This window comes from Acipenser ruthenus, chromosome 39 (genome assembly GCF_902713425.1).
Source record: "Acipenser ruthenus chromosome 39, fAciRut3.2 maternal haplotype, whole genome shotgun sequence".
Taxonomy (NCBI): domain Eukaryota; kingdom Metazoa; phylum Chordata; class Actinopteri; order Acipenseriformes; family Acipenseridae; genus Acipenser; species Acipenser ruthenus.
Genome location: NC_081227.1, coordinates 4,942,081 through 4,965,872, shown reverse-complemented (window position 1 = coordinate 4,965,872; position 23,792 = coordinate 4,942,081). Strand labels below are relative to the sequence as shown.

The 23,792-nt window shown below is 39.7% G+C and overlaps 3 protein-coding genes across 4 annotated transcripts; 1 reads left to right on the top strand and 2 right to left on the bottom strand.

The window, feature by feature from the left end:
* Nucleotides 1-48: 48 nt before the first annotated feature.
* LOC117397474 (anaphase-promoting complex subunit 13-like) lies at nt 49-5,496 on the top strand. Of its 2 annotated transcripts, none has more exons than XM_034912585.2 (3): nt 49-210; nt 787-920; nt 1,333-5,496. In XM_034912585.2, exons 2-3 carry the CDS (start codon nt 822-824, stop codon nt 1,456-1,458), a joined length of 225 nt encoding a protein of 74 aa, XP_034768476.1. In that variant the 5' UTR covers nt 49-210; nt 787-821; the 3' UTR covers nt 1,459-5,496. The 2 variants fall into 2 exon arrangements, with proteins under 2 accessions (XP_034768476.1, XP_034768475.1); XM_034912584.2 differs by having other exon boundaries at nt 775-920.
* Nucleotides 5,497-6,704: 1,208 nt separating this feature from the next.
* LOC131707347 (tyrosine-protein phosphatase non-receptor type substrate 1-like) lies at nt 6,705-17,243 on the bottom strand. The gene is made up of 10 exons (XM_059009848.1): nt 16,960-17,243; nt 12,420-12,743; nt 11,785-12,093; nt 11,049-11,369; nt 10,620-10,709; nt 10,253-10,271; nt 8,486-8,523; nt 8,145-8,198; nt 7,911-7,984; nt 6,705-7,097 (listed from the first exon to the last, which is right to left on the bottom strand). The coding sequence occupies exons 1-10, from the start codon at nt 17,027-17,029 to the stop codon at nt 6,972-6,974; spliced, it is 1,425 nt and encodes a 474-aa protein (XP_058865831.1). The 5' UTR covers nt 17,030-17,243; the 3' UTR covers nt 6,705-6,971.
* A 713-nt stretch (nt 17,244-17,956) lies between these two features.
* LOC117966521 (cell adhesion molecule 2-like) lies at nt 17,957-23,764 on the bottom strand. The gene is made up of 5 exons (XM_034912681.2): nt 23,425-23,764; nt 22,510-22,830; nt 20,142-20,450; nt 19,118-19,438; nt 17,957-18,937 (listed from the first exon to the last, which is right to left on the bottom strand). Exons 1-5 carry the CDS (start codon nt 23,495-23,497, stop codon nt 18,777-18,779), a joined length of 1,185 nt encoding a protein of 394 aa, XP_034768572.2. The 5' UTR covers nt 23,498-23,764; the 3' UTR covers nt 17,957-18,776.
* Nucleotides 23,765-23,792: the final 28 nt, after the last annotated feature.

Below are 23,792 nucleotides of genomic sequence, written 5' to 3'. Positions count from 1 at the left end.
CTTGAGTTACGAATTCCAAGGGAGGGTTTCTACGGTGACACTAATCTGACGGAACCGTTCATTGTATCATTAACAGATGAAAACATTTGGCGGTAGTGTTACTAGATTTTCTTATCAATCTAGAAGTAAAGAGGTTTCCTGTTTCCGATTAGCCCGATTTAGATTCTTTTTTTTCCAGTTGCAAGTCTTGATGTAAACCTAAATAAAAAGGTAGGCGATTGTAAAAAATAAATAAATAATAAAAAGTTGCACTGACGTCTTATTAGGAACCATGCGTTGTTTATTATTATTATTATTATTATTATTATTATTATTATTAGTCGTAGTCGTATAGAAATGTGTTAAAATAAGAATGCACTTTTAAAATAAATACTGATATAAATGTAAGTGTTTTTTTGCGGGAGGGGGGAGGGAAGTATTTTTTGTAATAGTCCTGTAGAAAATTGTAAATTATCTGGGTTTTTTTTAATGTTGCATAATAATACTGCTGAATAACATCAGTCAGACAAGGCTACTCTGGATATATATATATATATATATATATATATATATATATATATATATATATATATATAATTATTTTTTTTATAAACAAAAGTTACTAACCTAAGTAACCTGTTGGCATGGAGCTTGCAAAGTGCTTGGCTCCAGAGACACCCTTGGGCATGCTGTGGGTGTGCAAAGCGGGTTCATACACCCACGGCACATGTCATGCAATAAGAAAACATTGTGAAATCTGTTAAGCATGGACCGTTTACTAGTAAATGTCTGTAGTTCTGCTTTCAGGGATTTGCCTGCTTGTGTGGGGGCTGTCTGCAGGGATGGACTGTGAGGTACAGAGAGACGGGAGGATTCTGGACCTGATCGATGATGCCTGGAAGGAGGACAGGCTGCCTTACGAAGAAGTCACAATCCCACTGGTAAAGCGTCTTCAAGTTGTGGTGCAGCAGGTTAATTCACCAGCAACGAACGGAAGTGCATATACTGATTTATCAAACAAAGTGAAGGGTGTTTCATCCTGGGGAAGCTTTCAGCGCTTCTGAAATGTGAACGACTTGTTGGATTAATTTTAAAATACGTCTACGCCTTCATGGAGGGGGGAGGGGGGGGATTGCTGTAAAAAAGCAGTCCACCAAAAAACACTGAAAACACTCACCCGCTATTTATAGATCCAGGAACAAAATCATTAGCATTTTCTGAACTGCTGTGATGCTGCTGTAGATAAACTAACATTCTGTGGTAATATCTGGAATCAAAGATACAATGGGGGGGGGGGGTTGATCTTTTAAACTGGGTCTAATAAACCTTTCTGTGCACCTCTCCCCTCCGCAGAATGAGCTTCCTGAGCCAGAGCAAGACAGCGGTGGCTCGACCGAGTCGGTGAAAGAGCAGGAGATGAAGTGGTCAGACCTGGCCCTGCAGAGCCTGCACGAGAACACCCCCAACACAGGGAGCTAGAACCCAGAAACCAGTGAAGGGACCACACTTTGTGTATGCCGTTAAGCTTTGTGTATAACCAGATAAGCCCCATTTCTTGGCACCCTTCTGTTGCCAGCCAGGTTCAGCAGAACAATGAGGATCTCTCCTGTAACTTATGTGTGGAATAGAGCAGGTGAAGAACTAAGCGTTTTGTACTTCGATAGTGTTGTCTACTGCTCCCACCACAGCTGACACAGAAAAATAAATTATTATATGACATGATCCTTTATGCTATGTATCATATTGTCACATCTCCCTTGGTTGCTGAGCATTAGTCATATGCATAAAAACAAATGATTTCTTAAAACTGGCTTTCATTCCTTTAACTGCTGTTGGCTGATATTTAGTAACCACAATAGCGACTGTATGAGCTCCTGCTGTTTTTAATCAGATAAAACAAAAAAAATCTTTAGTCTCAAGTATGCAGCGTGTAGAAAACGCTGAGGGGAAACGCTTCAAGCTCATGGTTTCGACTAGATCTACACAAACAATGGAAAATCTACTGTGGGGGAATACAAAAAAAGGACAAAAAAATCTGAGAAGTTGTAATCTAGGTCATAAAATAATATGTTGAGCATGTAGGTCGTGGTACCTTTTTCCATGGAACAGTGTACTGATACCTGCAGTGTGTTATTTTCCTTGACATAAGAACATAAGAAAGTTTACAAACGAGAGGAGGCCATTCAGCCCATCTTGCTCGTTTGGTTGTTAGTAGCTTATTGATCCCAGAATCTCATCAAGCAGCTTCTTGAAGGATCCCAGGGTGTCAGCTTCAACAACATTACTGGGGAGTTGGTTCCAGACCCTTACAATTCTCTGTGTAAAAAAGTACCTCCTATTTTCTGTTCTGAATGCCCCTTTATCTACTCAATTTGTGACCCCTGGTCCTTGTTTCTTTTTTCAGGTTAAAAAAAAGTCCCCTGGGTCAACATTGTCTATACTTTTTAGGATTTTGAATGTTTGAATCAGATCACCGCGTAGTCTTCTTTGTTCAAGACTGAATAGGTTAAATTCTTTTAGCCTGTCTGCATACGACATGCCTTTTAAACCCTGGATAATTCTGGTTGCTCTTCTTTGCACTCTTTCTAGAGCAGCAACATCCTTTTTATAACATGGGGTATGTATGTTTTGATTTTGATGTTTGACAATGAAACCCATACCGCTGCCCTGTAAGTTTTTCCAGTAAAATGTTATCGGTATATCAACTTTTTAGTTCAGTCTCTCTTTCGTAGCAGTAGTTGACATTGAAGATCTCCGCTGCATCTACCCCTTCACAAACACCTGAGCCATGAATACCACTGGGCTGTATTGCACTGTGGATAATGCAGCAACTCAACAAACAAGCTCTGAGCCTTCTGACAACAAAACAGGATGTTGTGCAGCTTCAGCAGACCCCCAGTAACTCCACAGTGGACTCTGGAGAACCCGTCTGTCCGAGTTGCTCTTTATCCACAAACATTATGCAACATTTTTCATGCTAGAAATATTTAATCGCTGCTAAAATGTATTCATGTCTGGGTTATTTAAAATTGCAATGCATTTTTTTTTTTGAGCGATTAACAGTATGTGAAGTATCAGTTCCAATGATGGTTGTGGTCTATGAGCAAATCAGAACATCAATGCCATCCTTGTCTTGGTGAAAATAATGTATGTACTTCCAGTGCTGCAAGTCTTTCTGCAGCTACATGCACATAGTAACAAGCAAGCAGGGGGATGTTAATAATAGACTGTGCCCATAAACCTAACCTGTAGTGCATGGTACAATGACTTTAATAAATGTCATTTTGTGTGAAACTAACTGATTGTGGAGTACTGCAGCTTGAACCAGCTCCAGTCATGTGTTATCTCTTGATGATGAGACTGATAAGCTAAACCAAGGACTGTAAACAGCATTTGGGGGTTTTAGTGACATTTAGATTTATTATTGAGAGCAAGTTTTAGGCCGAATTGTTTTGTTTTGTCTTTTCTGCGAAACAGTTTCAGCATTGACAGAACCTGTGTTGGTTGGAACAAAATATCCTCTGTTTTCTTTCCATGAGATTCAGTGCACTCTAATAACAACAACAACAACAACCAGGTGTATTAATACCTGCGGTTTAACGCATATGTTACTGCTATATATTGTAGTTACAGTTAACACATTTGTAGCCTGTTAAAAAAATAAGTAGCTATTTTGGTGCATAGTGTCAGCGACCATTCAGTGTTTGTTCTATATGAAGTTAAACTTTTTTTTTTTTTTTTTAATACAATGTTTTTTAGTAATTTGAGTTGTTGGATGATGCAAAAAAATACTGACATTGTTTCAAAGGGACACCAGAATAGTGGTAAATTAGTGGTCAGTTTAGCTCACGCAAGAAAGCCATCACGTTAATTTTAGCATGGGCAAATGCCGCACACCAGCTAGCACTGCTCGGAAACTCAGCACAGGTGTGCATGGCTTTACTGTGTGTTACAGAAAAGCCACTAGATCAAACTAACCATAATGCAGATTTTAAAAAGCGGAACCCCGGAAAGCAGTGTGCTGGCCAGCCGTTTGTTCTCAAGCAGAGTGATTCTCCTTTTTTTTTTTTTTTTTTACTTTAAGAAAGGGTTAGCCGCAGATTGTTGAACATAGCTGTGGTTTCCCAGTTTCCAAGTTGCTGCAGCTGGTTTACCTGCAAAGCAAAGGGAGGAGACACACTGGCTATTTTTGTCACTGTGATGTGATATCCGGTGAACAGTGTGCTGATGTGGAGTGGCTTGGCATGAAATGAGGTTTTCTGCAAAGCTTGCACAATGCACCTCAATGATACTAGTCTAAATGTCTACGGCACTGCATTGTTAAACTAACAGCTGGTTTCACACACAGATTAGCACTAGTCTTGGACTTCATTACCTATAGTAACATTAGGTAATCCAAGATTAGTGCTAATCAGGATCTGTGAAACCAGCCGTTAGTGTTTAACTTGCAAGATGCTTAATTTTCACCCCCGTTCATCATGTTAGAAATCATTCTGCGTGATTTGTCATTGCAATTTCTCAAATATTAAAGTATTTATTTTTGTGGTAAGTCTGTTTTAAGGTGACTGAGTTCAGATGCTGCCCTTCAGTTGCCTCTCTAGTTGTCTGCATTAGACATATGTAATCTAGGCTTGATCAGACAACGTGTCTTTTATATGAGTAAGCGCAGTCTACTGCACGACTGTGTATTGCCAGCAAAACAGAAGTAAACTTGATCCGAAGTGTCAGATCACTAGATGGCGACGTCTCTTACTGCTATAAACACACTCTGGCTGAACTAGCCTATGTTACTTATATCTGTGGTAGGCAACTGGAATTTTCAGAACTCAAGTGAAAGCCCCTTAACACATATTTAAAAAAAAAAGCTATTTAAATTGCGATAAGCACCTCTCAGAATGAATGATTGCTATAATCAGAAAAAGGTTATTTGACAGCAAAATATTAATAGTAATTTGAAGTGACTGGCTCTGTAAATTCTGCATGAATTACAACAGTTGCAAATAATTTACATTGAAGTACAAGTGTCAGGCAACAAGAGAAGTAAGCACTCTCCTGTAGATTACAACATTATGGCAGTGAGAAAAAGATGTGTCATTGGAAAAAGATACAGCTATGTTAGACAAAAACAGGAATTTGCGTTGAAATATATATATTTTTACAAATGCATAGTTATAACAGGAACAACATATTTTTACACTTCAGAATTTGCACGCCATTGCTGTTTATGCATCTATCGGTTTGCAGGTGGAAACTTTGCCTTTTCCTGAAACTCTGTGCTCATAGTGCTTGGCAGCTTGTCACCTTATAAGGGATCCCTGAGGGATGGTACCTGAGTTTTAATGCAGAGCCCACAGTGTATGTACAGCCTGATGCCTATTACCTGATTGTATTGTTGTTCACAGCGCCCAGTGTTAAACGAGTCCTCGTATGCCAACCACTGTGCAGTTTGTTGTGCATTTATTATATTCAGAAACTAAAACATCAGCATATAAATAGATCACTGTGGTTTTTGAACAGTATCTTGAACAGAAAAAAAAAACATCCTGTACTGTTGTTTCTATCATGAGTTCTGCAGTACAAAAAATAGCTTCCCACCATTTATGTTAAAGTTATAGATCAAATGTGTTATTTTCAGACTGAAGGTACCAACAGTAGGTACAATTAAAAAGTATCAAGCTAGGTAAACGTCACTACGTATACTCAAACTATTTCTAGCTGGAGCCCTGTTTGAAAGTACTTGGGTTCGCTGTGTATAAAAATTAAAAAAAAGCCATTACTAATGCAATAAAAATTCAGCTACAATATGTTTTGTTTTTTTTGTCCCCTGTTTCCTGTGTATACTGCAAAAATCATTGTATTTTCTAATCTGATAATCTGACTTTCATGACACACACTGCTGTTGATTGATCAAAAAGGTGTGGTTAAAAACCGTTCTTATTTTCACTGTGCCTGGGTTAAAAGTCAGTGAGGTCGTTAACTACAACGAGTGTGATGCATACAAACAGTTACTACATTCATTCAAATAAAAATACATACCAGTAATACAAAAATAAAATAAAATAAAAAAACATACCGGTGCTGCTTTATAAAAATGCAAGTCAAGCCACTGCGTTAATGAATGTTCCTCTACCCGATTACATAGCAGTGCTTTACTAATCTCCCTGCATGCTTTGTTGTACAAAGTCTTGCACTTCAATCAAACCTGTCCTTGCCACCCCGGCTTCGTCTATCGTGCTTTTTCTTCTTTATTACTTTACCACAGTTTCCTGTGTTGTGCTCGCACGCTGTTTGATTTGACCTATTAGAACGAGCTGGTGTGGGACAGCTCGCTGTATGACTGGAACAGGAGAGGGGGCTGGCTGCAGGGCCACACATCAATCAGAAGAAAGCACGAACCAAAACAGACAAGCGGTTAACACTTACTAATACCTAGTGGGGCCTTTTAAAAATAATCCACTTAGTTTGTCGATTAATGAGGCTGCCTTAAGTTCAAAGGAACAGCAAAGTACTGAACTTTTCCTCTATGTTACAACTGTGACACCCCACTCCCACCCCAAAGTTCAACCCCAGGGCACGTATTAGTGATTTTAGATGTTTTCTGCTATTACTTACTGTACAGTACCAGGGCTAAGCGAAGGTTCAGCAATGTAAGAAAACTAGCATGGTAGCTACGAAGTGGTCTGTGGTTGTGATTTGTGCCAAAGATTAAGCTTATATCAAGCAACTCTTTTGGTAACACTTTAATGTTAGGTCTCTGGCAAAATCAATTATGCATCTACAAATGTGTTATAAAGGATGTTATTTACAGGTTATTTAACATTGGCAAATGTACATACAACACATGGTAAGCCAGACAGGTGGGTCTTCTGTTCAAGGAAACACTCTTCATGCAATCCAAGGAGGGGATTCAAATGTGCATGGTGTAAATGGCCTGATTAACTGCAGTTCTTGCTCTGAGTTGTTGTGCCTGGGATCACTTTAGTCTCCCTCTGCTATGGAAGCTGTGCCAGGGCGTACACAGTGCACACAGGCTCCTCCAACCTACTCTCTTCACAGGGACGGCACACTCCCGCTGTCTCGCTGTACAGGATCTCTGTGTTTTCAGAAGCCCGCTTTTTCTGGAAGCATAAACATAGCATGACTGTTTTTAAAAAAAATAAAGTAAAAGACTGCCCACACTGGTGCAAATTAGCCCAACTTTTCTTCCAAAAAAAGTAAAACTAGCATTAAACTCACTGGGCCCGTTATTGGTGGTGAAATGGTTTTTGCATTCTGATTATATATATATATATATATATATATATATATATATATATATATATGAACAGAGTTAATTATATAGGCTGATGCAAAACTTTTGGCCATAGCTGTATTTGGGTCACTGAGGTACTGTTTATATGTTCCTATATAGATGTTGAAGTTACTCTGTTTGTGACCTAGATCTGGTTTTATAATCAGCTTTGCAAAGCACATCAAAACTATTCATGTTAAAGATGCCACATGCACCAACATTGTTTCTTATTATATTCTTGTCTTTTGCTTTAAAAACAAAAATGGGGCAATCTAATCTTTTTTTTCTGAATACTCTTGAATCCATATACAGTAGCTCAATCTCATTGGTAGTCAGAATAGAAAGCTATAGATAATATTGCGTTCATGCAATACTGTGGTTTTTCCACAAATTCGGATAACCAGCGAGTTATTGAATTTGAATGAATACTACACAGATTCCAAAATAAATTAAAATTTTTAAAAAAAGTTATCCAAGCTGTATTGTTATTTATGAAAAGGGTATTTATTATCTTGTAGAAATACAAGTTATAAAAGATGCAGCCAGGTCTGACTTGGACCCTTATCTATAATGTAAGGTTTTCAAATAGCCTTAGTTCTACATCACATTTAAACCTGTCTGCTGTCAAGCCGTGGCTTACCTTGTGCCTGGGCAGAGGCTTAAACCTGATGTCAGCGTACGTCAGCTGTGGCTCTTCAGCGGTACATAGTGTCTCTGTTAAACAAGAGGAACGTTTGTAATGCAATGCAATGCAAGGCTTGGGACTCAGTGTGCATTCACCCCACCTTACTTCAAATCAATGCTGCATTTAAAGGAGTGCTAACCAAAACATGTTATCCCTTCTGCTGCATTGTATAGAAATAGTTTTACTGACCTGTGATTGGTTGCTGCTTTTTGGATATTCTCCTTTGGGGCAATGCATATACCGCTAGATTATAAAGGGAGAAAAAAAAATCAGAAACAGCTTCTAGGTCTCACAGATCTAAGTGGTCCACAGAGGTTTTATCTATTTTATTTTTCGTTCCAACTGTATGTTTAAAAAGTTCGCGGGGCCAGCATTTTCAAAAGGTACGGCACCGTCTTAAAAACTGTTACAAGCAGCAACATATCTGCATTGGAAACAGACACACTATCAGAACTGCACCATTGAGGGTTTCATCAGTCCTGTCCACTGGACTGTATGTTGTATTAAACAAATATGCTTTCATTCAATACCTTCCACTGGTGGGTGCATCACATGAGCCGTTTCCTGGCTGAGAAAAAGAAGGTAGATTAGACAGCGGGAACTGAAAACTGACCACACAATGGGAGGGGCGGAGTATCAATAAAGCATTAGTCATACTGTCTGCTTTTCATTATACTGATAAAGGCAGTTACTGAAATGCTTGTCTGTTTAGCTTGGGGGATGCTTTGATTAACATTTTCACTACGCAGATAAACCACTGCTGGATTTGATTAGAGCATTTTCCAGGTGAACAACCCTCGTGCAACCAAGTATTCTGTAGGGGAAATCCAGGGCGACTACAGATATGTGGCCTGTGCAGCAGGGTGATCCCCAGTGCTGCAAGGTAATATCCCTCTGTGGCTCGTCTAGGAAGGGTATAGGTTCATCAAACTGACTCTTAATATGTTATAGTTTTACCTGATCGTTTTTAGACATCCATTATTCTAACATGTGGCTCAACCTTTTTGTTTTGCATTGACTATTCGTACCTGGAGTGCAGAATATGCAATGGCATTCCGCTCCTCACACTAATGTTAAGACTTTATTTTGTACCTTATCATTTGCTATGATTTGAGGCATGGGAAAGTCCATAAGCAGAGACTGGGACCTCAGGTTAATCGATTGTAATGGATTTAATTCCCTTACACATACCTGAGTATTACAGTATTCCAGATTACATTAGCTGCCATCGATGGCACGGCTCGGAGCTCTACTGGTTTAGAAAACTGGCTCCCGTTTACATAAGACTGGCAGGTCTGTTGTATTCATAATGGTATTTTGAACACTTCTACATTTAACACGCACTGCAGTTACCTAATACAGATTTTGATGCCTTACCCTCTCTTGTCTAACCCACTTCTCACCACAAGTTTCTACAACTTTCATAACTTTGCTAACGAGATTAAAGGCACAGGAAGCCCACTGTGAGAGCACCCTATCTGGTGCACTGGGCTAATCTGATGAAGCACGCTCTGGCTGTCCCACACCCGGTCACATAGCTCACACCTTCTTGCCTGTGCGTTCACAGCCTCAGCGTGTGGTCTCTGTCACACACAGCAGTTCAAAGGGGTCTGCTGCACGAGCTGCTTGCCTTTGTGAGAACAGCGCAAAGCAGCAAGCTTTTCTTGTGCAGTCCACCTGCAGCACCCACTAACCTCAGGTTCAGACCCGGGGCATGTCTTCATGATATTTACATGATTTCTTATGTTATTGTGCAGTGACAGGAAAAGAAAGCTGTTTCATTTAGGTATTCGGGTATCAACAATTAATGTACCTATATGTTCATGTGTATGTGTGTATATGCAGATGTGTCCACATATGTGTATGCATTTCTGTGTACATGTAGAACCCTAGGGAACCCTTTGTTTTTAATAATAATAATAATAATAATAATAATAATAATAATAATAATAATAATATAAAACAATCAAGATTGCATCTATAAATGTGTTATAAAAATTGTAGACATCTATTCTTAATAATAACGGCATATAATAATAGTGTTACAGGAAATGTTATAACTACTTCATAACATGACACAAAGCTTTACAGTAATCATTTAAATATTATTATAATAAACTGTTATTATGATCCTCAAAACCTTTCCCAATTGGTTCATTTTATATTGGATGGTGTTAACTCAATATAATATAATATGTATGAAGTAGACCTCTTTGCAATGTGTGTGTGTGTATGAAGTAGACCTCTTACCTCTGAGTTTGCAATGTGTGTGTGTGTGTGTAAAGTAGACCTCTTACCTCTGAGAGCCCCGTCCTGCTAACAGAAACAAAAAAAAAGTCAGCATTGGGGGCTCAAATAACCAAAGACAAAAAGCACATCATTGTGTCAGTAGCTTGTGTGCGATGGTTTGTTTCGATAGTACACCTACTTGATGCAGATTATAAACCAATGCAGGTTTTACTGTATGTCTGTTGTACAGTATGTATTCTCTAATAATATGCAGAGGTGACGTTGGTCACTATCTGTTTCATTCTAGATTGCTCTGGCTAGTATAAGGTCTGTATGGATCGGCACTGGGATGTGGTACAATGGTGCTATTATCAGTACTGCTTCGAATCCATACCATAATGTGCAATCTGCAGGTAACACAGGATGCAGGTTTACCTCTCGGTTTACGTCTTGCATATAAACAGATCAATACGACCCCCAAGAGCAGGACACAGGCGGCAACCGTCACGGATGAAACAAGAGAAACTGCAAAAAAAAAAAAAAGAAGCAGCACTGTAAGAGATGTTCAGCCTGTTGTGCAGCTATTCTGCTCATCAGTAGTGGACAGATCATCCTGGTAAATTCTAGAAAATATGTAAAAGAGACATGCACGTTTTCTGTCTGATGTATTACAGTTTTTTGTTTTTATAAATCTTTTTTTTTTTTTCTTTTTAAATCTTTTGTTTTTTCCTCTTATCAGATTTACAGGGATTTTAATAGGTTGTGTGTTGGCCCTGAAAAGATTAAATCTGATTCTCTGTCATTTCATTTTCACCCCCACCCACCTCCGTTATAGAAAGTGAGGCTTAGAACAGACTACTGTACCGTAATCATGAACCACCACCAGCAGAGTGAAGCTGGTGTTCCTCTCCCCATAGCTGTTCCTTGCCACACACCAGTACACCCCCTCATCCTCTCGCTGCACCGGTCCAACATGGAGGGTCTCGTTGCTGCACCCAACAGGTGGCTCCGCGAGGGTCAGCCCATCCCCCCTGTCCTTGAACCACCCTGTCCAGGGTCGAGGGTTCCCGTCCGACCAGCAGGACACGTGTAAAGGGGACCCCTCTGGGAGCTCCAGGGTTTTGTTTGATCCCTCCCCCAGGACCGGTCTGTTCTGGGATGTGAGGTTCAAGGACTGGGGTCCATCTAGAGAGAGAGAGGTTGAAACACAAACAAGTGTGGCTGTGTTTCTGGTTCTCCGATCACAAGCACACTGCAGGTTTTTGTTTTGTTTTGTTTTTCTGTACACTGCTGAAGCACTGAAACCCCGGCTCAGCCACTGAATCACTGTGTGTGACCCTGAGCAAGTCACTTAACCTCCTTGTGCTCCTTCCTTTGGATGAGACTTAAACCCAAAGTCCTATTGTAAGTGACTCAGCAGCAGTTGTTGATGCATAGTTCACCCCTAGTCACTTTGGATAAAAGCATCTGCTAATGACTAAAAGATAATAAAAATTTGCTGTAACTAAAATAAATCTTGCAACTCCAAAAATTGTACTGCTCAAAATAGTAAACTGGTGCTGCTGCATTGTGTTTCTTATTGTAACAGCCCTGCACTCACACTTGACATCCAGGACTCTCTCCAGTGTCACATGACGTCTCCAGGCTGGGTGGGAGGCCTGACATCGGCAGACTGTACCATTGTCTTGCACTGCAGGGGTGAATCTGTACTGTCTGATCAGAGAGAATGTACCATTCCTGTTTGTAGTGAGGCGGTTGGTGTTGCTGGTTAAAGGCACCTGGAGATCCCTATGGAACCAGGTTACAGAGATGTTCTGAGGATAGAATCCATTCACTGCACAGCTCAGGAGGGCTTCTGTATCCACAACAAGGATCGGTGGCTCTGGGATCTCCACTGAGGAAGGTTCAGCTGGAAGTGGAACAAAACAGAAATCATTGATTAGAAATGTAAGAAGAATTCACTGTTTATCATTACATCACTGATCTGGACTCATCATGAGAAATATCTCTAGTTATACTGTCCAGAATCTGAACTCATTTACTATATAGAAAGGCAAGATAAGCAGTCAAAAAACTGGCTTAGTGGTTAAATCAGAGGTATGAAAACTAGGAGATTCTGTTTCTGAAAATCCAGCTCAGGTACAAAACCTTAAAGGTTCCTCTCTGCATTGCTTGTAAGTCCTGACTGTCTTGGATAGTGTATTTAATAAATAACAAATGCATAAGTAGCCTTACCATAAACAGTAACAGTGGTTCCTGAACCAGTCCCCTCTGTTGGATTAGTATCACTTACTATCTTCACTTCACAGTAGTAAACAGCTTCACTCTCCAATGTGATATTTGCAATGGTGGATGACACGGTACATGTGGTTTGTGATACAGTTTTATTGTCAATGTATATTTTATTCCCTCCTTCCACTCTGTAGAATTTCCCATAGAACCGATCTCTATCTTGAAGCATGCAGGTGACGTTGCAGTGTAGGGTGACTGTCTCTCCGAGTGCAGCAGAGAGCCGGGCTGGCTGATGAACCTCCAACCCCTCTACGACCCGACCTTGAACTAAATACAATTGTGCAGAGTTAGACTGACGATGAAGAGCTTCTAGATATCATTGCATTTACAACAGCAGCAGCAGTACTAATGAAACACACAGCAGTGAGAGGATTATGGGAGCGCCAGAGAAGAAGAAGAAGAAGAAGAAGAAGAAGAAAAGAAGAAGACATTTGTTTGACATTCGTTTAAACCTCAAAACCAAAACGTAGAGACATATAACACTTTCTGTCTGTCACGTTAGATTCCAAGCTGCTTGGCGGTTTAGCAACAGTGCCTCACAAATTCACGTGCACTTATTTAGAAAAAAGAAATTGAAAGATATAAACGCAGGAAACGCAATCCTGTGATCTTTGTTAACCTCACTCATGTTAATGATATGAACGTGTCTACAATTATTACATGTGTGTTTGAATTCAGTCTATAAAAAGCTGGATAATGTTGCATTTTTACGACTGTACCACAAAATAGCCGATTGCTTGTAACACCTGCCTTACAATTTCAGACCAGACTGACTGAAATATTGGAGATGTAGCAGGAAGTGCGAGACCAAGGTGTGAACTGGTAGGGAAGAGAAATACTGTAGCTTGATCTTAAATTCGCCTACAAATACAAGCTGTAATTGCTATAAATACACAACTGCTATCAGAAACAGAGCCTGATTGATATTACCACGCGATGCACACAACAGCCCACAAACTGAATGCAGGTGTGTGTGTTATCATTGTGAGCACTGCAGACACAGATCTGCTAATCTAACAGTGTAGTGAATATAGAACAAGGGTCTTTTTTGATTGTCTCAAAACACAAGAATTATATGACCTTTTTAATTTCTTGATAAGATAATAATAGACAGCATTTAAACCATAATGTGCAAAACACCTTCTTTTCAATCTCATTCTATTTTTTTTATTTAAATAGCTACAAGATCACTTATCATCAGAGAGTACACACTTCCCACCCTCTGTTCACACTTGCAAGTACACACTCACCACTGTGATTTGTGCAAGCACTCACAGTTTGACTGTTTGGACAGGTTTACATAAACTGCTGTTGACGTGGCCACGTGGCTGTTGATAAAATGACATAAATGTAGGGTGACCATATGGCTCCGTGTTCAGTGGGACAGTTTGGTAAGTGTAGTCCTGCTTCTCTTAAAGATAAGAATGGTACCTGAGACAGGTAAAACGTACCAGAATGCATTGAGTTGCGAGTTGAAAAACCTGAACTATCCTAAACTGTCCAGCTGAACATGGAGCCATATGGTCACCTTACATAAATGTATATCCAACTGGACAATCAACAAAGCATTCATAAAATAGGATGATATCTATCTCAGGACCTTTATGCTTTATATTTACGATATGGTCTTGAACAAACGCTTCACTGTCTTCCATTAAATGTCACAGTATTTTTTAAACATCCTTGGCTGATGGCCTCATTGCTTTCACGGGGAGTTACTTTACACTTGGTGGGAAGCACAGAGTCAATTTCAGTCAAATCTGAAAAATACCCATCTATCTAACTCAAATACTTTATGAATCGGACCTTAGATCTTTTAATCTTTAATAGTTAAATGTAGGGCAGTGTCTTTTGAAATTTGCACCACCAGTATCAACGCAGCTTTCCTGTCTCTATCCTACCTATCAGTTTTAGCGATGCCAAGCCTACAATGGTGGTGAAAAAACTGTCAGTCTATGTGAAAAAGTGTTATAATTATTAGGCAAATTAAGAAACGCGTATTGTGACATGTTTAAAAATGAAATAGCACTTGTAGGTTTGCAAAAGATGAGCTGACAGCTAATGACCTGGATTAATAAAACCTGTGAACTCAAAATAAATGACTTATTAAATATTCTTCATAAACAATATTCACAACAACAGTAGCTAATCATTTGTAAAATACAAATAGAGGCGTAACAATTGCAAATGGAAAGCTATGTAAAGTGATGTTATGAAGCATTATATTTTTTCTTCTATAATTCCTGATATCATTTCTAAGACTTATTTATAATTATCCTACCAAAGCAATGCTTGAGTCTGTTTTTCTCCAGCAGTGCAAGCACTTACATAAAAGTAAGTGGTATGAGGGTTGGGTTATACTGCAATCCGCAGCTACCAAAGTTCAAGGGCATGATAGATAATGTTTCTTTCTTGAACTATTCATTCCAAAATGTAAAACACAAAACGACACTGAAATACAGATTTGTCAAATGCCACAAATTCAGAGTCTGAGAGCACAAATTAGAACATTGTAATGGCTTTATTTCTCTGATTACTACAGCTATTGCCAAAAGTTTTACACTAGAATTAACTCATTGTGCTTCATAAAGTCAAATGAAACCTGCTGAATAATGTTACGTTAACATACTGAATTGCACACCGCTTTGTAGTTTTCCATAGACTTAACAAAAAACTGACAAAATAGAAAACTTTTACATTTCGAAATTTTACATGAAATACTACTGTACTACTATTATGACTTACGATAGACTTTTGCAATATCATTTTGTTATTTATTTATTTTTATTTTATTATGTCTCAATCTTAGAATTCTAGCTGATGCAAAACCTTTGGCAATCGCTGTACATGGATATTCCAATATTCCAAATGATGTCAAATGGAGATTCGGCACAACTTTGCACACAGAGTCCATCTATTCATGTATTTATATATGTAACTACATTAACGTTATAGATTTTCAAAGCATGTTCTGTCCACGTGCTAAAAGCTGTTCAAATGACTCACAATTCATTTTGATCTCAATTTATTTAAAACCTGACTGTGATTGTATGTCATAGTAATGTGTACTTGTGTTACAGTCTGCAGGTTTGCAAGAAAACAGGACTGCAGAGCGATTTCTTTTTTTAAAGTACCCCGATTCTGTGTCCAATTCAATGAAACTTTTAGTTTGATGGAACTCTAGGAAACTGTTATTAAAATCTAAAAACATATTGCGCCCTATTTGCTTTGTAAATTGCATGAACATATAAACTGTTATAAACAATACATAATGCACCAATACATTTGTTATAGAGTATTTTATAAACAGTGCTAGACAGTTCATTTATACTGCACAGCTATTTATTAATTTAAACATTTACTTGTAAACTTTATAATATTATTATATGTATTAATTTTATTAATTTTTCCATTTACTTTTGTAAATTATGCACTGTATCGAATAGCTTTGTCTGTTCATGGCAATAAAACATGATTGAATTGAATAATATGTAACGTGTTATATAAACATGTAACAAAGACATTTTTAAAAAACCTTATTTTATATTTTATAATATGATAGGTGTCATTCAAATGTTATTGTAACAAACTGTTATTCCTTATTTAAAACCTTATTTATCGGTGTTTTATAAACGGATCTTTAAACCGTGACCACAAATTCCCCGTCGGCTGTAAAGTTAAATTGATTTAATAACACCACAGTTGAACTTATTTTTTGTAAATTTGTGGATTCATTTTTTAAATCTAAAATGTAGCCAAAATTACAAGAATTCATTTAGCAAAATATAGTTTGATTCAAAGTTACTTTTTTAGTAAACCGAGCTTTATTGATCTCTTTGTGTTATAAAGCCAGTTCATGCAGGCGTTTCTTACACGCATTGATGAATAAAATCTTTTTCTGATTTGTGAAGAATCTAGAATTCATGTTTTTTTTTAAATTGGAACACGTTTTGGAACATGTTGTTACTGTGTAATTGTAGAGGTCAACAAACCTCTCTGGTAATTGTAGCTGTTACCTGTTGTATTTTCAGCACTATCCCCAAACCTCACTAGTAAAAGTTAATGGTGATTTAAGTTAATTATGGTTAAAGCTGATAATTAGTTGCTGCAATATGAACTTGTTTAATGACTATATGTTTGTTTTAGTTGAATTCATACTGAAGGGAGCAGACGAAGGAAGTGCAATATGCTCTGTATGTAACAATTTATCAAAAGCAACATTCATTCAGTATTATTTGTATGTATTTTATGTAATTCTCTATGTACTGTATCGCTGGAACTTCACTCATTGTCCAACACTGGGGTTCATTGTGAATGAGGTTAAAGTTAGGAATGATAGTGTTAGACCATTTAATTATTCAGTGTGAACACCAAGCCAAATACTAGTTAAAATACCCAGTCATTTATTCAATAAACATTTTAAGTACACCATGCAGACAACAAACCAGACCCTGCCAGAACTGAAGCTGTAATCCAGACTTACCTCCAGTTTGTGAGTGCAGCAGTACACTGGAGAGAAGGTGAAGAAGAAAGAAAGGAGCTTCTTTAGACATTGTCCCGGCTGCCGTCCTCTTTCATGGTCCTGCTGTCCTGCTCTGTACTGTGGATACGAGGTGGAAGAGTTGATCAGGGGGCTCCAGTGCAGGATCAGAGAGCCGGGATCGAGCTGTAAAAGTACTGAGCTGCTGCTGAGAGACTGACTGTAGGAACGAAAACAGCACATGAAGCTGCATCTGCTCGATAGGAAGTTGAGAGGCTTTAATGAGAGTGGCTGCCTCTTCAGCAGTTTTCAGAATCCAATTCAGGGAAGTCCTTTACCACATATTACCATATGTACCGGTATGCTTCCTCTGAGACATAGCTTTACATTTTATACACAAAAATTAAAGTAACATTCATAAATTTCCAGCAAAACCCCAAAAAACAAGTCTTCCGAAGCCTTTTTTCCCAGTGCAAATAGGTAATATAATTTGTTTAAAAATGAGAACTCAGAATGCTAGTTTCAATGCCCATGCAAGTTGGTTCACAGAACCGTTTGTTTTTTCATAAGAGAAAACAATTCTAATAATAACTTTGACCTGGAGCAAAATGTTTAATAAGTCTGGACCATAATAATGAACACAGCAAATACATTTTTGATAAACAAACTTTATACAATATTTCTTAAGTAAAGTTCATAGGGTTCCACTGCTGACCTCAGTGAGCAGAACTGTTCCCTCAGCTCATGCTGTTTCTGGTTCATTCTGCACCACTATTGACGCATTGTTCTTGGTCTGATCATTTTCACTATTTTTAAAATGACTATCGCTGGCTCCCTGACAATTTTACACACTATCTGAATGCAGTGGTCTGTTGAATAATAGATTGGAATGTGTGTAAGTGGAACTGCTTTGCTTATAGAGGTTAGTAAGACAATGGTGACGGACAGTGAAAACCCAGCTAATGATGTATAGAAAAGATAAATATAAAAAAGGGGGGGGGGGCTGATAATGAAATGCAGAGCGTGCGGAACACAACACAGCATTTTAAAATGGTATTATGTTTGCTTGAAAAATGTCCATGTAGCTGTGCCTTTTGGGGAGCCATCTGTGGTTTTTAGGGGTTTCAAAAGGTGCCTGTTGTCAACGACTTCTTGGAAACATAGGCCTCTTTGTAACCACAAAGCAGTCTGTGACAAAGCCCACTTCAATGCTAGTGAAAAGACTGAATTCACTTTGCCTTTATTTACTGGAACATCAACACATTTAAACAGCATCGCAGTATCATTTTAATTCATTCGACACTTTGATAAAATCGCAGTGAGCAGATTGCAAAAGGAGTCCTTTCTTACCCACAGTGGGGTCTTGACAATAAGACTAAAAAAAAAGTTACAATCACATCAAAGAAAGCACTGAAGCATTAGCTATTTAAATCATTAATATAACAATGCAAATAAAGATGTTTTGCTTGGTTATTTTGAGTTCTTTAAAAAGAGTAGCAACACAACAACAAGATCATAAGGCCATTTAAGTCAAGGCAGCTTTTAAGCAACTAGATGACGGTTTATCCAAAGATCAAGCTACAAAATGTAAACATTTGAAAGAACTGGATATTGCTATAAAAAGTCACCTGCAGCTAATTGCCTTAACGATTAACAGAGAAAGGCTCCTGTGTCACAGACTTTAGAGAGAGCGCAGATACTGTGTGGGTAGCTGAAGTGCTGCCTGATGTCTGTTGCAGCAGCACATGATCATGATCTACTGAAAGTGCGTACCAACTGGTCAAACCAAACCTTTTAAAGACAAGACCAGTATCTCTACGCTAATCATCCTCCTTCAGACCGCTCAGTCCAGGCTCACGATCTCCTTGGTTCAGCCCAGTGCGGAGCCGGTTATCTCGGATAATATTGGTGCAGATCAGCATCAGAGCAACCAAAAAGAAGAAGATCACAGTGGCCAGGAGTCGAGCTATAAAAGAAGTGACTGCAAGAGAAGAGAGGCACTGTCAGTGCAGAGCTCTTATTAAATGGGTCACGAGTAAGCGTAGATCGTATCAGTAAAAAACCTTTAAGGGTTCCCCACAATCTCTTTCATTTTCACACCCACACACATATCCTTAAACTGAAAGTGCAGTATGTGAAATCATAAATTACAGTACGGTACCGTAATCAGAAACCACCACCAGCAGAGTGAAACTGGTGTTCCTCTCCCCATAGCTGTTCCTCGCCACACACCAGTACACCCCCTCATCCTCTCTCTGCACCGCTCCAACATGGAGGGTCTTGTTGCTGCACCCAACAGGTGGCTCCACGGGGGTCAGCCTGTCCCCCCTGTCCTTGAACCACCCTGTCCAGGGTCGAGGGTTCCCGTCCGACCAGCAGGACACGTGTAAGGGGGACCCCTCTGGGAGCTCCAGGGTTTTGTTTGATCCCTCCCCCAGGACTGGTCTGTTCTGGGATGTGAGGTTCAAGGACTGGGGTCCATCTAGAGAGAGGGAGAAAAACATTACGGGACTCTGTTTAAAACTATAAGATCACAATCACTGTAGGGTCTTGCTGCTTGTGTTATCACTAACTCTGTATATTTCTATTGGTTCTTTGAGACAAAAAAAATGCAGATCTTTTAGTGGTACCAAAAAGTCATCTTCAATCAGCTGGAGCCTGAGCTTTTTGCTGTCGTGCTCCTTGTTTGTGGAACTCTATTCCGGTTGACATCAGGCAGGTGCTTTTATATAACTGGCTGTAGCTGGAGTGTATTGCACATACAATCTCTCTTGTTTTGTTTTTAACTTTGTACAGTGCTCAGGGAATGACGCAATATAAAAATTAATTTGTATTTTATTGTGTTGTTATGGTGCTGAAGGGTTTTCAATATAGAAGAGGTGGCAGAAACAAATAAATTGTACCTGTTTTAATTTTCATCAAGTCCCTATTGTAACAACCATAACTGATCTCCCCTATTCTGTTTTGGAGAGTCCTACTCTTTCTCTCTCACCGCTTCATAGGAATAAGCATGTACCTGCTTTCTAATATTCTGCACTCCAAACGGCTAAGCTATACTGGATTCTGAGTTGTGTTGTGGGTTCAGCATGCAGACTGTGTGGCCTGCCCTTATTATAAGTTCCAATCTACAAATAATTATGAAGAGATCCCACCCTGGGCTACAGTCATCTTTACACTGCACTCACACTTGACATCCAGGACTCTCTCCAGTGTCACATGATGTCTCCATGCTGGGTGGGAGGCCTGACATCGGCAGACTGTACCATTGTCTCGCACTGCAGGGGTGAATCTGTACTGGCTGGTCAGAGAGAATGTACCATTCCTGTTTGTAGTGAGGTGGTTGGTGATGCTGGTTAAAGGCACCTGGAGATCCCTATAGAACCAGGTTACAGAGATGCTCTGAGGATAGAATCCATTCACTGCACAGCTCAGGAGGGCTTCTGTATCCACAACAAGGGTCTGGGGCTCTGGGATCTCCATTGAGGAAGGTTCAGCTGAAAGTAAAACAAAATATAAATCGTTTTTTAGGAGCCAATACCTATTCCCTGTTAATCCTTTTCTAATAGGAATGGGGTCTAAAAATTAACAAATACATCTGCAATAATGACTTATTTGTGGACCACTGTAGCTGAGGTCATGGAAGAAGTGCTATTGATTTGTTTGAGCTGATAACTGGATATACTGCTGTAACAACATAACACAGTATTTAGTTGTAAGGTTTGATTTCTTCTCAAAAATAATAAGTCAGTCTTCTTCAGGTAACTTAAGTCAAAAGAGTTTATTCAGGAATAAAGTAAAACTGGAACAAAGCAAATAAAGTGTGATACATGCAGCATACACAAGCGTCATGCAGCACACACAAGGCATCATGCAGCACACACAAGGCGTCATGCAGCATACACAAGCGTCATGCAGCATACACAAGGCGTCATACAGCATACACAAGCGTCATGCAGCATACACAAGGCATCATGCAGCATACACAAGGCGTCATGCAGCATACACAAGCGTCATGCAGCATACGCAAGCGTCATACAGCATACGCAAGCGTCATGCAGCATACAAAAGTCGTCATACAGCATACACAAGGCGTCATGCAGCATACGCAAGCGTCATGTAGCATACACAAGCGTCATGCAGCATACACAAGGCGTCATGCAGCATACACAAGGCGTCATGCAGCACACACAAGGCGTCATGCAGCACACACAAGCGTCATGCAGCACACACAAGCGTCATGCAGCATACACAAGGCGTCATGCAGCATACACAAGGCGTCATGCAGCACACACAAGGCGTCATGCAGCACACACAAGCGTCATGCAGCACACACAAGCGTCATGCAGCATACACAAGGCGTCATACAGCATACACAAGGCGTCATGCAGCACACACAAGCGTCATGCAGCACACACAAGCGTCATGCAGCACACACAAGCGTCATGCAGCATACACAAGGCGTCATGCAGCACACACAAGGCGTCATGCAGCACACACAAGCGTCATGCAGCACACACAAGCGTCATGCAGCACACACAAGCGTCATGCAGCATACACAAGGCGTCATACAGCATACACAAGGCGTCACGCAGCATACGCAAGGCGTCACGCAGCATACGCAAGGCGTCACGCAGCATACGCGAGGCGTCATGCAACATACACGAGGCGTCATGCAACATACGCAAGGCGTCATGCAACATACGCAAGGCGTCATGCAGCATACACAAGGCGTCATGCAGCACACACAAGGCGTCATGCAGCATACACAAGGTGCATTCTGAGCTGTCCTGGCACAGAGATGATATTTCTGCGCTCCCCTAGCTGCAGGTAAACTTACGGTCTCCCCAGGTGGTATTCGAGAGCAAATGTGAGCCCCGAAATATACAGACATTAATATACTGAGCAGGTTACCTCCCACAGGACGTGGGGTCCCACATATATGAGGTGTAACCTAATAATTCTTACCAATAGCAAAGCCTTCCGATAGGAGGTGTTCTATGACTCTATTGCGTCATGTAAGCAGAAGTTTGTGGTTTGCACATATCATCACAAATAGCTTTCTGGTTTCAAAAGACAAGCTTTTAGTTTTTCAATAGAAACATTACAATAGAAATGAGGAAACAGCTTTTGAAGCGATAGCATCTTGTGACAAACAAAGACGGGACCCCAGGTTATGCCAGTTAATCAGAGTGGAGGTGAAATGTCTATGTGTAGAGTGGAAAAGCCTTACATTAAACACAGGAAAATCACACACTGTTCAGAGACACAGTTTAAATAATTTCTCACTTTTACCATTTAAATGGGCACATAACATTATTACAATGTATATAAAAACGTACATAGTTATGTGGCTGAATTTGAAGCATGCATCATAAACCTGAAATAACTGGTGGGTAGTGTGTTCTAGAGGTTAAATCTGAGGGCTCAAAGCTAGGAGATTCTGGTTCTGAAAATCCAGCTCAAAACCTTAAAGCTTCCTCCCTGCATTGTTTCTAAGTCCTGACTGTCTTGGATAGTGTATTTAATAAATAACAAATGCATAAGTAGCCTTACCATAAACAGTAACAGCAGTTCCTGAACCATTCACATCTATTGAAGTAGTATGACGTGGCATCTTCACTTCACAGTAGTAAACAGCTTCACTCTCCAGTGTGATATTTGCAATGGTGGATGACACGGTACATGTGGTTTGTGATACAGTTTTATTGTCAATGTGTATTTTATTCCCTCCTTTCACTCTGTAGAATTTCCCATACAACCAATCTCTATCTTGAAGAGTGCAGGTGAAGTTGCAGTGTAGGGTGACTGTCTCTCCGAGTGCAGCAGAGAGCTGGGCTGGCTGATGAACCTCCAACCCCTCTACCAGACCTTGAACTAAATACAATTGTGCAGAATTAGATATCATTGCATTTACAACAGCAGCAGCAGTACTAATGAAACACACAGCAGTGAGAGGATTATGGGAGCCCCAGAGAAGAAGAAAAAGAATAAGAAGATGTAACAAGGCATTTGTTTGACATTACTTGATTAGTTTATGAACAGAAATATTTACCGGCTTGGCGGTTTAGCAACAGAGACCACAAGTTCACGAACAAGAAGTTGAAAGATAAATGCAATCCTGTGATCTTTGTTTAGCTAACTACTGTTAATGATATGAACTTGTTCTATGTGTCTACAATTATTGCATGTGTTTAAATTGGGTCTATAAAGAGCTGGATATTGTTGCATTTACACTGTCTGGTGAACCTCTAACCCCTCGACAATGAGGCCTTGAACAAAATAATATTATTTAAATTAAGGAAGCCACAGCAACGAAGATATCAATGCATTCAAACAAAAGCAGCAATAACAAGTAGCATTCAAAGAATAATAATCCTACACGGGAGCACCTCAAATTGAACCTCTCTGAGCTGGTCCTGAAGCAGACACACAGACTGCAAATAGAGAACAAACCAGATCTTCACTTACCTTCCGACCACGGGTGCAGTACATCAGAAAGTAGCACGAGGACAAGACAGAGGAAAACTTCCGTAGACATCATTCCTGCTACGACTCCTATCCTTTTGGATGGGCAACCAGGCTCTGAGGAAACAAAGCAGAGTTGATTGGGGCGCCCAGTCCCAGATCAGAGAGCCCAGAGGAGTGAGCTCTGATAACTGAGCTGCTGTGGAGTGACTGACTCGCAGAGCAAACTCAGCCGGTGTAACGAAACGGAAATTGAAGGGCTTTCAGCAGGTCTGTTCGTTCTGACGTTTTAGAACTAAAGAGGCACTGAAGTCATTTACCACAGAGTGACACACATATAGTATTGCACAAGTTGGTTTGTTGTATTTCTG